General features: G+C 50.7%; 5 protein-coding genes, 9 non-coding genes and 1 pseudogene across 14 annotated transcripts, besides 18 other annotated features; all 15 read right to left on the bottom strand.

Moving 5' to 3' along the window:
• On the bottom strand, positions 1 to 1099 carry Tc00.1047053506779.200 (annotated as a pseudogene; the record flags this gene model as incomplete).
• Positions 1 to 10498: a sequence feature (heterozygous, Esmeraldo-like haplotype).
• Positions 1016 to 1053: a microsatellite.
• Positions 1059 to 1090: a microsatellite.
• Positions 1658 to 5344, bottom strand: Tc00.1047053506779.190 (myosin heavy chain MYA2, putative; the record flags this gene model as incomplete). Its single annotated transcript, XM_810457.1, has 1 exon — positions 1658 to 5344. The coding sequence occupies one exon, from the start codon at positions 5342 to 5344 to the stop codon at positions 1658 to 1660; it is 3687 nt and encodes a 1228-aa protein (XP_815550.1).
• Positions 5383 to 5404: a sequence feature (AT_rich).
• Positions 5728 to 5803, bottom strand: Tc00.1047053506779.192. The gene has a single exon (XR_008255400.1). It is a non-coding gene; the product is annotated as an H/ACA snoRNA, TC6C1H4 (small nucleolar RNA).
• Positions 5823 to 5889, bottom strand: Tc00.1047053506779.188. Its single transcript, XR_008255399.1, has one exon. It is a non-coding gene; the product is annotated as an H/ACA snoRNA, TC6C1H3 (small nucleolar RNA).
• On the bottom strand, positions 6178 to 6265 carry Tc00.1047053506779.186. Its single transcript, XR_008255398.1, has one exon. It is a non-coding gene; the product is annotated as a C/D small nucleolar RNA (snoRNA), TB6C1C3 (small nucleolar RNA).
• On the bottom strand, positions 6306 to 6382 carry Tc00.1047053506779.184. Its single transcript, XR_008255397.1, has one exon. It is a non-coding gene; the product is annotated as an H/ACA snoRNA, TC6C1H2 (small nucleolar RNA).
• On the bottom strand, positions 6432 to 6501 carry Tc00.1047053506779.182. The gene has a single exon (XR_008255396.1). It is a non-coding gene; the product is annotated as an H/ACA snoRNA, TC6C1H1 (small nucleolar RNA).
• Positions 6876 to 6904: a sequence feature (AT_rich).
• Positions 7135 to 7179: a sequence feature (T-rich).
• Positions 7259 to 9544, bottom strand: Tc00.1047053506779.180 (surface protease GP63, putative; the record flags this gene model as incomplete). Its single annotated transcript, XM_810456.1, has 1 exon — positions 7259 to 9544. The coding sequence occupies one exon, from the start codon at positions 9542 to 9544 to the stop codon at positions 7259 to 7261; it is 2286 nt and encodes a 761-aa protein (XP_815549.1).
• Positions 8643 to 8673: a microsatellite.
• Tc00.1047053506779.178 lies at positions 9810 to 9876 on the bottom strand. The gene has a single exon (XR_008255395.1). It is a non-coding gene; the product is annotated as an H/ACA snoRNA, TC6C1H3 (small nucleolar RNA).
• Tc00.1047053506779.176 lies at positions 10165 to 10252 on the bottom strand. Its single transcript, XR_008255394.1, has one exon. It is a non-coding gene; the product is annotated as a C/D small nucleolar RNA (snoRNA), TB6C1C3 (small nucleolar RNA).
• Tc00.1047053506779.174 lies at positions 10293 to 10369 on the bottom strand. Its single transcript, XR_008255393.1, has one exon. It is a non-coding gene; the product is annotated as an H/ACA snoRNA, TC6C1H2 (small nucleolar RNA).
• Tc00.1047053506779.172 lies at positions 10419 to 10488 on the bottom strand. Its single transcript, XR_008255392.1, has one exon. It is a non-coding gene; the product is annotated as an H/ACA snoRNA, TC6C1H1 (small nucleolar RNA).
• Positions 10499 to 10529: a sequence feature (areas merged during assembly that could not be assigned to a particular haplotype. This can correspond to areas where the two haplotypes were merged or to regions with more than two copies in the genome that were merged during assembly.).
• Positions 10530 to 16063: part of a sequence feature (heterozygous, Esmeraldo-like haplotype) that runs on past the window's edge.
• Positions 11453 to 11477: a microsatellite.
• Positions 11566 to 11591: a microsatellite.
• On the bottom strand, positions 11613 to 12593 carry Tc00.1047053506779.170 (haloacid dehalogenase hydrolase, putative; the record flags this gene model as incomplete). The annotated part of the gene is made up of 1 exon (XM_810455.1): positions 11613 to 12593. One exon carries the CDS (start codon positions 12591 to 12593, stop codon positions 11613 to 11615), a length of 981 nt encoding a protein of 326 aa, XP_815548.1.
• Positions 12879 to 12964: a sequence feature (T-rich).
• Positions 13092 to 13119: a microsatellite.
• Positions 13294 to 13347: a microsatellite.
• On the bottom strand, positions 13627 to 14508 carry Tc00.1047053506779.160 (hypothetical protein, conserved; the record flags this gene model as incomplete). The annotated part of the gene is made up of 1 exon (XM_810454.1): positions 13627 to 14508. One exon carries the CDS (start codon positions 14506 to 14508, stop codon positions 13627 to 13629), a length of 882 nt encoding a protein of 293 aa, XP_815547.1.
• Positions 14558 to 14583: a microsatellite.
• Positions 14809 to 14833: a microsatellite.
• Positions 15000 to 15133: a sequence feature (T-rich).
• On the bottom strand, positions 15219 to 15650 carry Tc00.1047053506779.150 (histone H2B variant, putative; the record flags this gene model as incomplete). The annotated part of the gene is made up of 1 exon (XM_810453.1): positions 15219 to 15650. One exon carries the CDS (start codon positions 15648 to 15650, stop codon positions 15219 to 15221), a length of 432 nt encoding a protein of 143 aa, XP_815546.1.
• Positions 15761 to 15783: a microsatellite.

Raw genomic sequence — 16063 nt, 5'->3', positions numbered from 1 at the left:
GGAGCTTGCACAATACTTAACGTGTCTTATCCTCCATTAGTTTTGAAACCTCTTCACTAAACGGTCCACCGGCGTTTAGGACAGTCCTGCTGTACACCGTAAACTTATGTTGCTTTACACGATCATTGACAACGGACTTTACAACCTTTTCGCCTGCAGTGTTTTGAACAATCTCCATTTTTTCCACCTTGGCGTAGTTAGCCGTGGCTGCTCCATGGCTGGCTGCTGTCATGGCAGCCGAAAGGCATAAGCGAGAGTCATCCATCTGCCCATCATAATACTGAACGGATCCATACAATAACTCTCCTTTTTTGTTCGCGTACCGTATTTGGGGAAAATTTTTCATGGTGTCATAAGGGGTGAGGAATCCGGAATATTTAAGTGTGCCGCGTTCCCACATTGCTATCACATCATACAGCTTTGCGCCACACCAGAACATAATAAGATCGATCGGATCGTAACAGGGAATTATGGTAGGAATTTCATGGCATAAATGTGGTGCTTGGTGAATCATAATAGTGCGTTCCCTCAGTGCCTCCGCCACCAATTTCCATTGCTGTACATCAAGGTGAAAGACGGCCTTCTCAAGGTAGCGAATACCACCGTGGATCAGTTTGGTGCTTCGGCTGCTTGTTCCACTCGCGTAGTCATTCATCTCAACCAGGCCCACGCTCAATCCACGTGTCACGGCATCAAGCGCCGAACCAACACCAACAGATCCCCCGCCCACGATGAGTACATCCATCGGAGTTTCAGGGGAATCAAATGCCTTGAAACGAATCAAGCACTCCTCGCGGGAGGGATTCTCTGTACATAAAGGGGGAAGCGTCTTCCTGGAATCAAATCTTCGTCGTGTCCAGCTGGGATTCGTGTAACTAAACCCGATGAAACTCGCCACAGCGGCCGTGGCTGCTCCCAGACACTTTCTTGCAGCGCTCACCATGATTTTGATGGGAATGAACTGTCTTGGGGAGAGTCTCCTGTTATTTTCGTGTGCGTGTGCAGAGGTAAGGGAAATAATAATAACAACAATAAAAATAACAATAGTAATAAAAGCCAAGAAAAAAAAAAAAAAAAAAGAAGAAAAAAACAATAACATTGCAGCAACAACGAAAAATACAAAACAAAGAAGATGTACAAAAAAAAAAAAAAATCCCCTTCTCCAGCTGCAAAAGGCTCGTAAGGGAAGAAGTGGAATCAAAAGTCCAGTGTTAGGCTCAATCCAATTCCAAGCCGCATCCTACAGCACTTACAAAAAAAGAGGAAACCGCAACAAAACAACAACCGGACTCATTTAATCAAAGTTTGCAAAATACGATAAAGAAGACATCAAAAGTCAGGGCTGGAATTGTGAGGGAACTCAGTCACCTTCTCGGCCACCCTCAGCCATTTATGCAATATAGCAAGCCTGCACTATTCATTCGGCGAGTAAGTCATTTTCTCTCAACATTTACACTCCAATTAAATATCCTCGTTTTTTTTTTTTTTAAATCTCATCTCTGATTTACGTCTTGTTTTTCTGCCGCCTTACCCCTTCTTCCACTGCCTCTCACTCAGTTGCCGCGTGTGTGTGTGTGTGCCAGACGTATGAAGGCGCATTTCGTTCCCTTTTCGTTATTTTCGTTTCGGCTTAAAAAAAAAAAGGAAACGAGGATTGTCACGCCCAGCGTTTTGAGCGCTTGTACCGCGCCCCCGATGCCACGGTCTCTTGAACCCTACCGTCCAAATTCGCCCCGGCAGCTGATGGGTGGAGTTTTCCCGGAGGCGCTCCACGGGGGACGTCAGACGGTGAAATTACTGCCGAGGGCTCCGGGAAAAGTCGGCGGTCTGCTGAGGTGTGTGTGGCGGCTGCGCATGGCCACGACACCAAGTTGGACGCTCTCTCAGAAAAAGGCGATGATGGCCGCGCCCTGTAGTGGTTATTCATCAACTTCTTCCTCCCCCATTTCTCATCAAGAACGGCAGATGGCATGGGAGAGGTAGAAAAGTCATACGTCGGCACTACAGAAACGTGCACAGGGGTTTTCGCGGCCTGCTTAGGTCTTTTTCCCCAAAACTGCATAGGCTGATTCGTAGAAACAAAACCATTTATAAATGCCGCAGGAAAAGGCGTCTCGGGCTGCGCCCGCGATTCTCCCGAAAGCAGCAAAAGATGCGGGGTAGTTGAGCACTGGGTGTCAATTCCTGAGGGTGAGCGTGGATGATTCTGCAGGCCCGGCCCAATGTCGTGCGTTGTCGTAGAGAAATTTGTGGGGTTCATGTGTGACGAATGCGAGCGACCCTGCTGTTGTCTGACTTCCTTTGCCACCACGCCGTGCAGCGCCATCAATTGACTTACCCGCGCTCTCTCACGTTCCTCCCGACATCCGGAAATTCGGGTTGCCATACCCTCCTTATCCCGAAACCGTCGCTTGAAGGACTTCCAATAAGAGCGGTTCTTCTGCTCCAACGCTCGCCTTTCCTTTATTTCATCGCGTTGGATGAGTTCCATGGCCTCCATACACCTGTGTGACATCAAAGCCTCCCTGTAGAGAACCTCCAGCTGCTGCATCGCATGCCGTAACCAATAGGCACGCCACAACTGGCTCCGTTCCTCACTCTCCACACTTCGAATCTGTGCACGCCGGCCAAACTCCACGTCGAGCAGTTCCCCCAAAAGCATTGTGAAGAACAGCCGCTGTTCCTCTCGGAAGACACAGCGAAGCCCCTCAAGGTATAACGTGGCCTCTTGCAGCATACGCTCTCGTGCCGCCAAATCGGCATCCAATAAACACCGGCGTTCTGTTGACTTCTGCACCTCCCAGGATCTAATTAGTTCAACATGTTTTTTTAAAGCTATTTGCAGTCCCTGCGCCAACCGAATTGCTTCACAATGGATCTGCACCTTCTCTTCTTCGCACTCCTCATACAACGCCGCAACCCGCTGGGAAAACAGTGCCAGCTGTTCCTTGCGCCAACGCGCCTTTGCCTCCCTCAACTCGACGGAACGCTTCATGTACGCACGAAACTCTTGTGTGAGCAGCATGGCAAGTCGCCTGCACTTCTGTTCGCAGTGTTCGCGATTCGCGTAAACTCTCACAAGGTATGCCCTTCCACAGCTCTGCAGCCGAAGACATAACTTTAAAAGCGATTCGTTTCTCAGGCGTTCCACGATGGGGAAAGCCTCCGCCTTCATAAACACCTTCGTTTTCCCCAGTTGTGCAATGGACCGGCTATTTATACCGCACGCGATAAGGATCATTTGCGCCAATTTACGACCACTCTTTCCCTGAGCCTTGGCCCCAAGTATAATGTTATAGCGCTTGTTAAACTTCTCAAAGGTATTTCGCACAGGATATCCTGCTTTGCGTATTTTCACAGTTCCCAACACTCCGCTGGATTCAAGTTGTCGCATCGTCTGCAATCCGTCAAACATTAATGGTTTCTTCGCCGGGTGTGGCTTAATGCATCGGATCCAGTGAGGATTCGTGGTGTTTATGATCCCCATGAGAGCATCGAGTTGCCCTCGAAAGACTGCGCCAACGGTCAGTCGTTTGCCGCGTGTTTCAGGAGGTAACGGGGCCTCCAGAAACTCGCGAATGAGTGGGTCCTGTGAATTCCGCATCATTCGCTTCACGCCGTCTTTGAGGGTGTCACGGTTCTTCTCAAGCCAGCCATTCACGTCATAAGTGACACTCGCAGCGTAGTGATGAATAATGAACGTGTCACGACTCACCTTCTTCTTTTCAAAGAAGGAATTTTTCCCCGTATGTGCCTGATCCAATTTCTCAAGGAACGCAAGCTCGCTGCCCTTCCCGAGCGTACATTCCTCGTTAAGCAAGGCAAAAATACCGCTCTTGCCCACGATAAGCTGCAGACATGGGGAGTTGTCAGGGCATGCCACCTCGGTGACATCAATGCCCTCCTCGCGACATTCATTTATATCCCTCTCAAATATGTACTTGTTGTAGTGGTTTTGAAGTGTCTCGTTCGTCAGGTTGATGCAGAGCTGCTCAAAGCTGTTTTTTGTGAAGTCCTCAAATCCAAAGATGTCCAAAAGACCAATCCAGTTTCCCGACACCGCCACATCACACATCCGATTGCACTTGTCGACAAGCCATCCAAAGAGACCGTCGTACAGGGCCTTCACAAGGGCATCGCGTGCGTCCAGTGCAAGAGTTGGCCGCAACAACTTGATGGTTTCGTTCTTTTGCACAACCAGCGTTGTGGTTACCATCTCCTTCCGTAGTGTCGCCTCTTCTACACGCCAGAGACGCACAGCATCCTTTAGGTATTTTTCGGTTGCTTGTTGCAACTGCGCTCCTTCCCCATCTGCATCAAAAGTGACGTTCAGCAATGAAAGAATACCGCCGACGCACCTCCACAACGAATGGACCTCCTCGTCACTTATGCCAATCTTCGTCATGGCTCCAATGACTTCGTTGTATTCCTTAGCAGTATTGTACTCGGAGTTTTGTAGACACCTCCCCGCATTCAGGCTCTTGTACGCGGTATCGGCCTCAAGCCACAGCGTCTTGCCCATTGCTCCCCGGACTAGAAGGTAAAAACTGTGGTAGACACGCTCTTTCTCTGCGGCAGTAACAATGCGAGATTTTTCTAGCAAATATTTTGTTGTCTCCGCCCCGACGAGTTGGCCCTTCTCGTTAAATTTCACCCGCATGAACTTGCCAAAGCGGGAGCTATTGTCATTACGAACAGTTCGGGCATTCCCAAAACACTCCAAGATGGGTGAGCAGGCATCCAACTTCGCACCCACCTCGAGACTCCTCGCCTTTTCATCTTCCGTGCCTTCCTTGCAGGACACCTGCGCGAGATACTTCATCACAATCTTTGTCGTCTCCGTCTTTCCTGCTCCAGATTCCCCAGAGACAATAATGCATTGATTCACCCGATCGGAGATCATATCGTAATAAGTGTTGTGTGCCTGCGCCCAAGAGTGTGGCAGGTTCTTCTCAATCACAGGGCCCTCTTGCAGGTAATTCACCATTTGGCTGTCTTGGTACCACGGGATCGTATAGTTAAAGGGATTTATCGCCACCACAATGGCCCCAATGTTCGTATAGATGACGTTACGAAAATAACGAAGGTACAGGCAGCGTAGTAACGGGGCATCGTGCAGCACAGTGAGCGCAAGAAGATCATCCGGTTCTTCGTCCAGCAGGTCGTCCCGGCAGGCGGCGACGCGGTCCTCCGTCACATCACTAAACACCTCGCCCACACACTTCCGCTCACTGTCACTTGTCTTCACCACGTACCCCCTCGCATCCCTCGCTATGACGCGGGAAACAACCCACGACTCCAGGGGGTGCTTGAAGAAACAAAGAGAGCCTACATCAAGTGACATCTTCCTTTCGTGAAATAAAAAAAGAACAGCACACACACAATATATATATATATATATAAACAGCCAAAAACAACAACAAAACGTATGTACCGCAAAACCGGTAAAACATACGTGGCAACATAAATTAAATTGTACTTGCCAGGATCAGAATAAAAACCCTACAAGAACAAAAGTCATATACCTCAAAAGATAGGAGTGGGCGTAAACACACAAAGACATCATAGCTTTCGATGAATAAAGTGTAGTGCCCAATTCGAAAAGCAGCAGCATCGCCTCATGTCAAACACGATAGCAATCACTCAAACCACACTTGTTATTTCCAGCCGTCCATCAAAAAAAAAAAAAAAAACAAAAACGGAAAAACTGATGAGGAGGTCATCCTCATTTCTAGCCTCAATGGGTATCCTGTGAAGCGGCAAGGATAGATACAGCCACCAAGGGACCTGTAACGTTGAGGCGTGCGAGGGTTTCAGTGCGCTCTCCCACGGGCAAGTCCGCCGTTGGTGCAATGAAAGATCGTGCTCCACAACGGTGCAACCCACGGTCTTCTTTTATTGCGCATACGCGCACCCTACGCCTACTGCTCAGTGGGTTTTGTCTCATCAAACGCACAATCAGATGTATAATCAAAATCACACAAAAATAACAGGCACAACAAAGCATAATCCCAAGAACACTGTCAGTACAACAGGATTAGAAATTAAACGGGGAATGCGGCACACAGCCCGGGAAAGCACACTCCGGCACGACAGAGGAGGCGAGGTGGTGCACCGCGGCACAGAGAGACAGAGAGGGAGAAAGCGGCGGAGAGGGGTGTGGAGGGAAGGGGCGCGTCAGTCCCGTGCCTGTTGTAGGTAGCTGGGTGCACGGAGGTGTAACTCATCGTCACGGTCATACAAATGCCTCGATTGATCGCATCATGAAGTCGTCGGTCGCCCTGCGCGTTTCACGCCGTCGGTGCTGCTCTTGCGGGCCCGATTGAGACAGTCACGGCACAGAAATGATGATACACGGCCGCCGCCTCACCCACGGAGCACGCTCCACTCACGCGCGCACAGCGCTCCTTCCCCTCCGCGCAATGGCCGTGGGATCTGGGGCAGCACAGGTGCAGGCGAAGTGATCGTTGCAAGCACGGCGCCTGTGTTTTCGCTGGCCGTCAGCATCGGAGGCGGCACTCACACCGCAGAGGTGGTGGTGGCAGTGGGGCAGGAAAAAACGAACGGCCGGTCCATCCCGCGAGAGGGCAGCCGAGTAAAACATCCTAAGCAACAAGAGAGGCAACAAAAAGAAGAAACAGGCAATCGGGCAAGACCCGCCTCCACTCCAAAAACACAACACAACTACCGCCCCAGAGCACTGACAAATCCCCAGTGAGTCCAACAAGAAGGAAGTAAAACACCCGCATATTCATTCGGTGCCCGTCCACAAAAGAGAAAAAAAGAAAAACCTATTATCAGGTGCCTCCACCATCACCAAAAAAAAGACTTCTTTCAAAACCCTCGGCGCGTTTTAACGGGATGTCGCAATGCGCAATAATAATAATAATAAAAGAAAAATATTGGGAGATGGGGAAGAAGTCAGTTCCCTGCGCTGTCGCTCCGCCAACACGCCTCTGAACACACAGATGCACCACAGCCAGAGGGGATGCATGACTTCAGCACCGGTCATTTCCAAAGCAAACGTCCTACACACACCTTACATAATGTCCTCCGCCGGGCGGTGAGGCCAATGAGAAGTCACAGGCACTCTTGTAGCCGGGAGAGGGCGAAAAGAATTTGGCTCACCGCGGCAGAAAACAAAGCAATAAAAAACAAGAAAAAAAAAAAGAAAGAAAATGTCTGAGCTCCTATAGCAAAAGGATTCCAAGAGAGGCCCATGGAGCAGGGGAGGCGCGGTGTCGGCAACAGGTACGGGTCAGGGTGCGACAATCACCGTGCCGATCACAATGAGGAGGAGAAGAAGCGGCGCAGAAGTGACCGCCAAAGCGCTGCCATCATTATTTCTGATCATCGCAAGGTGTTTCGGGTGGCTTTCCACGTCGGTGCTGCTCGCATCACTGTGCTTCAACATGGTGAGGCAGACATCGCTGAACAAGGGGCATCTTATGCTGCCCGCCGTGAATGGCGCCGGGGGCGTCAGCGTCTGTCCCGGTGCACAGGGATGCCACTCCTCGCTGCCCCTGTACCGCACACTTAGCGTGCCCTCACCGCACCTCAACTGCACGCACACGTCACCAACAACCGTACTGCCCATCCGAAGGTTCTCCCCAGTCAAGCAGCGTGAGGACGGGCCAACAACGCTCCCAGGCATGATGGCCTCGTCGCCATCCATGCACCCAGTGCCATTCATTGGCGCGATGAAGGGGCAGTACTCCATCATGGCCCCTCGCCTGGAGCCCTGCTTGGTGGCGAAGTACTGGAACTCCGGTGGGATGTTATCGTCCTGGTAAATTGCGCAGGTCCCCAGCGACTGGCGATCAGACGTGCACCGCAGAGTGGCGTCGCTCGAGTCGGTGCAGAACATATCAGGGTACAGCGTGGCACCGTCCGTCACGCACTTGTCGGTCAGCAGCGCGCAGCCGGCTCCGCTGCCCCAGCTCATCGGCTCCGCCATCTCGAAGTTTGCCTTGTAGTAGCCGAGGTCGGTGAACAGTGCCATCGTGATCGCGGTGTAGTAGCCGGAAACAACGAAGCTCGCCATCAGCTCATCCTTCGCGTTCCGCCGCCCCCAGTGAGACATCAGGCCAAGCCACGAAGACGGCCTCCACTGCTTCTCCACCACCGTGAGCGTGGTGCCCGTTGAGAGGGTTCCGTCCGTCACTGCCTGCGTTGATGCGGAAATATGTTGGGCCGCACGCAGCGTGAGAGCTTGCGCACTTCCTGCTCCCCCCACTGGCCCCACTGGTTCCCTACCTCTTCCTCCTGCGCCTGGCCTACCCCTTTGCCCAGCAGCTCCTCCGCCTCGCAGGCCATATCCTCTTCCATTTTGTCCTGGTGGACCTCTTCCTGGTAGGTACATTGGTGGACCATTGGTAAGCTCTGATCTGCGCCCGGCATCGGGACGTCTAGGCCTCTCTCCTTCTGCCCTTCGTTCCGCATCTGTGACACGTCGAATCACCGGCCGACGTGGAACAGGTGGTGCAGCCGCTGAACCCGGCAAACTCGCCGGTTGTGTTGCTGATGGCGCAGATGGTTGTTGAACTGCTGACGATGGTTGTGTTTGTGATGTTTGTGGTTTTGATATTTGTGGTGGTTGCCCCGGTCCCGGTGGCGATGCTGCCGATGCTGGTTTTGGCGCGGGTGGTGGTGGTGGTGGTGGTGGTGGTGGTGCTTTCCCTCCTGGCGCTGCCGGATTCCGCATTGGCGGCGCAAACTCCAGCTCCATGCCCGGCGCTGACTCGCAGCCGTAGTGGAGCCTTGCCTGCTCCAACGTATTCCGGGAATTCACAACGTGGACACTGCTCCTCCCACGCACACCCTCCTCCCGCTTCACCAGCGCCTGCTCCTCCATGTCCGCCACAATGAAGCCGAGGGCGTGCGCCATCTCGTGCACAGCCACGCGGATGTGCTGCGACGTGTTCTCGATGTGGCGCGGGTTGTAGTTGATGACGCCAACAACAGGACGCCCTCGCGGGCCCAACGTCGCGCACGGCATCGCCCACGCAAAGGTCGGCTTGAACGTCGGAACAGCAGTCGCGTACAGCACCATGTCCGCATCGGGCACCCCATCCGTGTGGTGCTCCTCCGGCACAGGAAACTTCCCGCAAACACTGCCCTCACGGAACCTCGGCACGACCAGCGGGCCATCCAGCGGCCGCACCAGCAGACGCTCGCTGTGCATCTTCGCCGCCTCGGGAAGAATCACGTTCTCGAGAATGTCCACCTTCTCCTCCGTCAGAATGTCCTCCTCCTGGCAGACCATCTCCTTGCCAAAAAACATGTTTATATGCTCCCCGGCCCTGGTGCAGAATCCCCCCAACCCCTCCAGGTCATCCGCAAACACCTTGATTCGGAGGGGCGTCCAGTCACTGCCCACGGACACAGTGACAGGACTGGCCGGCTCCTCCCCGCCCGTCACCTCGCCAACGTTCCGTGGCAGGCGATCAAACACGCAATGGTGCGGCACCGCAATGACGAGGCCGCCACCGGTGCACAGCAACAGCAGCAGCGCGCAGCAAAGCTGGCGGAGCTGGCGAAGCATTGTGAGTAGCTTGTTTCTAGCGTTCAAAACTATTCCTGCGTGCACAGCAAAAGTGCGCACAAGACAACAATAGAAAAAAACAGGAAAAATAAAATGGCATCAACACAAACAGGCACGCGCAGGGCAAAAGCAGCAGTCGAGCACGACGCAAATCCGTCGCGGTCCTCTTTGCACTCCACAGTTGTGTACCGCACAATCATTTTGCGCCCAGTTTTTGGCACACACCCGTCCAAATGCCGCGGGATATCAATGGCTTTCAGTGCGCTCTCCCACGGGCAAGTCCGCCGTTGGTGCAATGAAAGATCGTGCTCCACAACGGTGCAACCCACGGTCTTCTTTTATTGCGCATACGCGCACCATACGCCTACTGCTCAGTGGGTTTTGTCTCATCAAACGCACAATCAGATGTATAATCAAAATCACACAAAAATAACAGGCACAACAAAGCATAATCCCAAGAACACTGTCAGTACAACAGGATTAGAAATTAAACGGGGAATGCGGCACACAGCCCGGGAAAGCACACTCCGGCACGACAGAGGAGGCGAGGTGGTGCACCGTGGCGCAGAGAGACAGAGAGGGAGAAAGCTGCGGAGAGGGCTGTGGAGGGAAGGGGCGCGTCAGTCCCGTGCCTGTTGTAGGTAGCTGGGTGCACGGAGGTGTAACTCATCGTCACGGTCATACAAATGCCTCGATTGATCGCATCATAAAGTCGTCGGTCGCCCTGCGCGTTTCACGCCGTCGGTGCTGCTCTTGCGGGCCCGATTGAGACAGTCACGGCACAGAAATGATGATACACGGCCGCCGCCTCACCCACGGAGCACGCTCCACTCACGCGCGCACAGCGCTCCTTCCCCTCCGCGCAATGGCCGTGGGATCTGGGGCAGCACAGGTGCAGGCGAAGTGATCGTTGCAAGCACGGCGCCTGTTTTTTCGCTGGCCGTCAGCATCGGAGGCGGCACTCACACCGCAGAGGTGGTGGTGGTGGTGGGGTGATAAAGCAGTGCTTTGGTGAATGGTATTCACAATAACAAAAGAAAATGATTATGACAAAATGAAATGCAACAGAACGTCTTTTTGCTTTATAATAGATAAGAACGCAATGTAGCACTTAGCAGAGAAATCCAAGGTGGTGCCTCGAAGCGTCATTAAGACGTTGTACCACGCAAAGTGTGGTGTGCTTTACTCAGTGATTCATGTAGAATGCGTTATCAGGGAGGATTATGGCAAATAATTCTTATTTTTGTTCGCGTTACTTGCCTCTCGTGTAAATTTGTTTTTAATAAATGGATCATGGAACTTTTTCGATTGTTGTTTTTTCGTTGTGATGATCGGCAGTCCGGTACGTGTCGCACGCAATTTTGCCGAGCTATTCAGTCTTAACGGTACTCCGCTTTTTGGGTTGGTGCTGCGATGGGAGATTCAGGAAAGATTCCTTCTCGCCTGATTTCGCGTTTGCCTGAAGTATGAGTGCAACACTGAGGTTTTTTTTTTTTTTCCCAGTTTCGCGTTCCACAGAAGCGCCGCAAATATGTCTCCGATCCTTTCCTGAGGTGTGTGTGTGTCTCCTCCTCCGCCTCGAGTTTCCGAGAAGAACAGAGAATGATTATGTATGAGGAGGCAATGTGAACGGACTTCACCCCAAGGGCCAATAAGATCACGATGAAGAGCCCCAGTGGGCAAAGTCAAATGGCAGAAAAGACGACAAATGGCCTCATGTCAAATCCCTCTTTGGGGAGAGCAACGATAAGTGGGAGCCTCGGCAAGCAGCAGTGTTTTGGTAAAAAACATGGTACGCTTGTGGCTAAGAGTTCTGCGGGGCAGCTACAAAGGACAGAAGCGAGTGCATATGCATGAGAAAAACAAACAGGGCGGAATTGGAAGAACGTGGAATGGAAGAAATAATAAATTATTATTATTATTATTATTTTTAATTACGAGTGAGTTATGAGGGTTTTCCAGAGAGTTATTCAAGTTTTCTTCACACATTTCTTGTTTGTTTGCGACATGTTTACAACAACATATATATATATGTATATGTATATATTTCATCATCGGCACAGCAACGTCATTCATGAAATATTTGAAAGACTTCTTGCAACTTCCTCGCCACGCCATCCTCTGAGCTGGAGCCCACCACCTCCAAATGTGGCAACGACTCCTTCAACCGTGACTGCCCGTTGCCCATGATGCACCCCTTCGCCACAGAGCAGAGCATATCCCCGTCGTTCATGCTGTCCCCAAAGGCAATGGCCTCTCGTTCGGGGTCAAATTTTAAAATCCTGCCAATCTCCCTAAGCGCCGCGGCCTTGGAGACCCCCGCAGCCATGACATCCAAGCAAATTTCTGACGACATCACAGCTGTGGCACGTCCATGAAATAGTTCTTTAATTTCAGCTTCGTACTGGTGCAAGATATCTCTGTCGTAGCAACGAAAACACACTTTGCCAACGCCAGTGGTGGGAAATTCCTTAAGAAGATCTGGATGCAAGTCGGGCACCACACCAAACATTGCCAGTGACTCCTCATCACTCATGATGGTACGATTTATCCACCACTTCTCCGTTTGGTACGCCGAAACAGACAAAACCTTCCGTGGATCGTCGCCGTGATCACGAATGCCAAATCGTTCGTAGAGAACCCTGACAATATCGCTGTCCAAATCGCGCAAGAAAATCAAATCCCCGTTCGGATTATGTACTCTTGCCCCATTGGAGGAAATGATATAAAAGCCTTCGTAACCGGTGGTCGGAGAGTCAGGGACACCCCTGGCCGTACTTCTCCTCCTGTAATGCTCAAGCAGGTCACGTCTTGTGGCATAAACGCAGGAGTGGTGTCGGCCTGTCGCGAAGATGATATGGACCCCACGCGTGGAAAGCTCATACAGTGTGTCCTTCGTCCGCTCGGTGAGGCGGTGCTTGGGGTCGAGGATCGTGCCGTCCATGTCCGTCGCCACGACGAGGAGGTTCCCGCCGGAAAATTTGCGTCGGCACTCGTCGCCGGATGATCTTATCTTATCGCACTCTGCCTGCATGGAGGTGGTCGGCATTGATGCGATGGCCTTCCTTCTCCCTTTCTTTTTGTGTTTGTGTGGCGAATTCACTTTTCCCTCTCCGCCTCACAAGTGAGAGGAACGCCGATGCACGCAACAGGAGGAGGAGAAAACAAAAATAAATGTGCCATGCGCATAAACACACACACACAGAGAGAGAGAGAGAGAGTGTGTGTGTGTGACAGAAAGATACGGGGGAAGGAGCAGAGGAGTGCCGCCTCCCCACGACAGCAGCGCACCACCGCAGCCGCCTCTCACGTTTCGCCTCACACACACACACGGAAAAAAAAACGAAACAAAAAAAAACAAAGGGTGGGGAAAAAAAAAATATAAACAGAAATAATAAAAGAACGAACGACAAAACAAAACCCTGCAGGAGGCGGTGTGCACGCAGCTTCGCAGTAATGAGTACGTTGAACAAAACATGTCTTTCCCTTCTCCCCCATCCCCACCGCCGCGGCACAATTCTTCTCTACAGACGTTGAAGAAGCCGTAATATATATATATATATATATATATATATTTTACTCGTTGAAAATGGCACCCTCGTTAGCGTTTCATTCTTCTATGTATTGCCCCTTGTGGTTCTGACGGAAGTACAAAAACAGGGAAGGGGGGAAAAGGAAATGGAGCCCGTCTGTTTCCCACAAAACCAATTGAGTTCTCCCACAATATCTTTCCTCACGCCACAATGGGCAAAAAAAATCAAAAAAAAAAAAAAAAAAAAAAAAAAAAAAAGAAGGAAAATAAAGTAAAAGTAAAACCGTAAGTATTCCTATTAGCAATTGGCTGCTCTCTTGATATGAAAATGTCAGCAGTAGCCGTTGTATATGTGTAAATATGCACAGCAGAGAATCGCGTAGTGTGGATTGTGAAACGGGTGGTACGCATGTAAACAGGACATCCTTTCCGGCAGGTGATTCGTTCAACTACTCTTTTATTCAGGTTGCGACACAATCAAACATTACTTTCTTCTAATGATAGACACAGAAAAAAAGAGCACGCACGTCATGCGATGATGGGGCTCTTATTAGGCGTGGGGGGCGCATAGCATGGACGGCGGTGGGTAAATAACATGCATCAAATTATTCCACATAAATTTGGTTCGAAATAAAGTGGCAAAGCTTGACTGCGTCCGCTGTGATTCACGACGCGTAGTGGACGTTAACACTAGAAGCAGGTAAAATACAGCCAGGCCCCCAACTATGAGCACAACGAGAAGTAACATGACAAAGAGCAGTATCAATACGAGGGACCTGAAAGTATCCTCTTCATGTGACTCCTGCGAGACCAAAGGATGCACGGTCCGATTATGAGAACTGTGCATAGCCTCCCGTCGTATCTGAGCAGCCGCAAAGGCTCCAGTAAACAAGGAGCGAAATATCCAAAAGAGACCCATGGCAGCCGCACTACTCACTGTCAAAAGATACAACAAGAACCAACGCAGACTCCTCTGACCAACACATCCACCAATGACGCCGCAGTGATGATCATGCTCCTGCACGCAGACGTTGCATTGATAGCAATGCGAGGTGCGTGGGGGGCGCCGCAGACCACAGACACGACAGAGCACCAAGTCACGGACGCCATCAAGTGGATCCGCCTCACCGTGACGAAGTCGTGGATACACGCCTGGATCAGTGCACGTCACCAAGAACGAGGAAACAAAAGCCGTGGAAAGGAATATAAACAAAATACAGAGCTCAAACACTCCTAGTTCCTTCCACAGGGTGAAGAGCACACCAAATACAAGTATTAGGGTCAACAACGTGGGAACGCAGAATATGGCGGCATCAGGGCTCCAAAGACAGGTAAAACCACAACATTTAACCCTTGTCATTTTACCTAGCGCTAAATTCGTGTCGTTGTATCTATTCTTTTCAGGCTCCACTAGCACTTCCACGGACTCCATTCATACCAGTTCCACCTAATCACTAAATACAAAGAAACACAGAGGCACGAAAAAAAAAAAAAAAAAACAAAAAAATACGTGTGGAGTAAAGGATGATATCACTGTGCATACATGAGCAATCCTCTTGTCAAGCGGGACTTCACAACTCCGTCTCTCTCTCTCTCTCCCTCCTCGCCCAATAAAGATGCAAGAGGAGGGGCGGCTGGCTGCAGCACCGGGTATCTGTACTGTTGGATCTAAATGCAACAAAAAACCTCTTCTCCATCACAACAGGCCCCTTCATTTATTATTATTATTATTTTTTTCTTCTTCTTCTTCTTCTTCTCCGTAAAACCCTTGCTATCATCATGTTTCACTTCCTGAGTTTCCTCATATTTTCTCCTCCGGGTGAATTATTTCTCTCAGCATCTCAGCACGCGAAAACGCTCTTCGCTTTCCTTCACTCGAGAAATCCCTGCTGGAGCATCCGTTCTCTTCACGGCGGGAGGGGTAAAAACAAAAAAAAAAAAAAAAAAGAGGGCAAAGGAGAAAGAGAGAAATAAATCACAAAAAAGCAAACAAATAAACAAACAAACAAAAGAACAAAAACAGATAAAAACAATATAAAAAAAGAAAAAAAAAAAAATGGACGGACCTCGTGCTGCTTTCTACCTTTTGCTCTTGTGTATCTATAAAATGCCTTGAATGAGGTCAGTGACCGCTGTGTGGCCCTACACCACCTTCGCGTAGGCCTCTTCGCGTGAAGCGTTATATTTGGCAACAGCCTTTGTGCCCTCGCTCATTGCATGCTTGGCGAGTTCTGGCGGCAGAAGCAGACGAGCAGATGTTTGAATTTCACGTGCCGTCAGTGTCTTCACGTTGTTTATGCACGCCACATGAACTGCTTCGCTCTGAATCTTGCTGTACATGTCCTCAATAAAGGACGAAAGCACACGCACGGCCGCCTTGGAAAGCGTCCCACGCTTGTAAACTTGACGCAGGGTCCTGTGGATGTACAGATCCCACCGCTGCTGCTTCTTCCCTCGGCGAGCGCCCCCCTTTTTCTTACCGCCCGAAGCCTTCCGCGTGGCGCTTGCAGGTCGCTTTCCTTTGCCTTTCCCGCCCATGGGAAGAGGCCGCTTCCCTCCTTTTGTTGGCGGCATGTGTCTTTTGGTTCTTCTCTTGATTCCCTTTTCCTTTTCCTTCTTCTTCTTCTATTATTATTATTGTTTCCCTTCGCCTTTCGTGTTGCCTCTTCACTGCCGCGGCAGGCAAAAAAAAAAAAGAAAAAAAAAACACCACAAAGAAATGAAAAACAACAACGACGCCGCACCGCAAACCCAAAAATCCCCTCCCCTCCCACCCCCAAAGAAAAGAAAATCATGAGTGAATATCCCAAACGAAAAGGGAGTTAGGGTTCAGTGGGGGTTTGGGGGTTTAGGGGTTTAGGGGGGGGCAGACGAACAACGATCACCCACTCGTTTTTGATGTTTCAAATCATCACAAAAAAAAGAAAAAAAATCAACGCCGGCGGGCCCACACTTCAACAACAACAAAAAAAGAAGAAGCCCTCCAT

Source organism: Trypanosoma cruzi, genomic scaffold, assembly GCF_000209065.1.
Source record: "Trypanosoma cruzi strain CL Brener 1047053516729 genomic scaffold, whole genome shotgun sequence".
Lineage (NCBI taxonomy): Eukaryota > Euglenozoa > Kinetoplastea > Trypanosomatida > Trypanosomatidae > Trypanosoma > Trypanosoma cruzi.
This window is presented reverse-complemented; position numbering and strand designations above follow the sequence as displayed.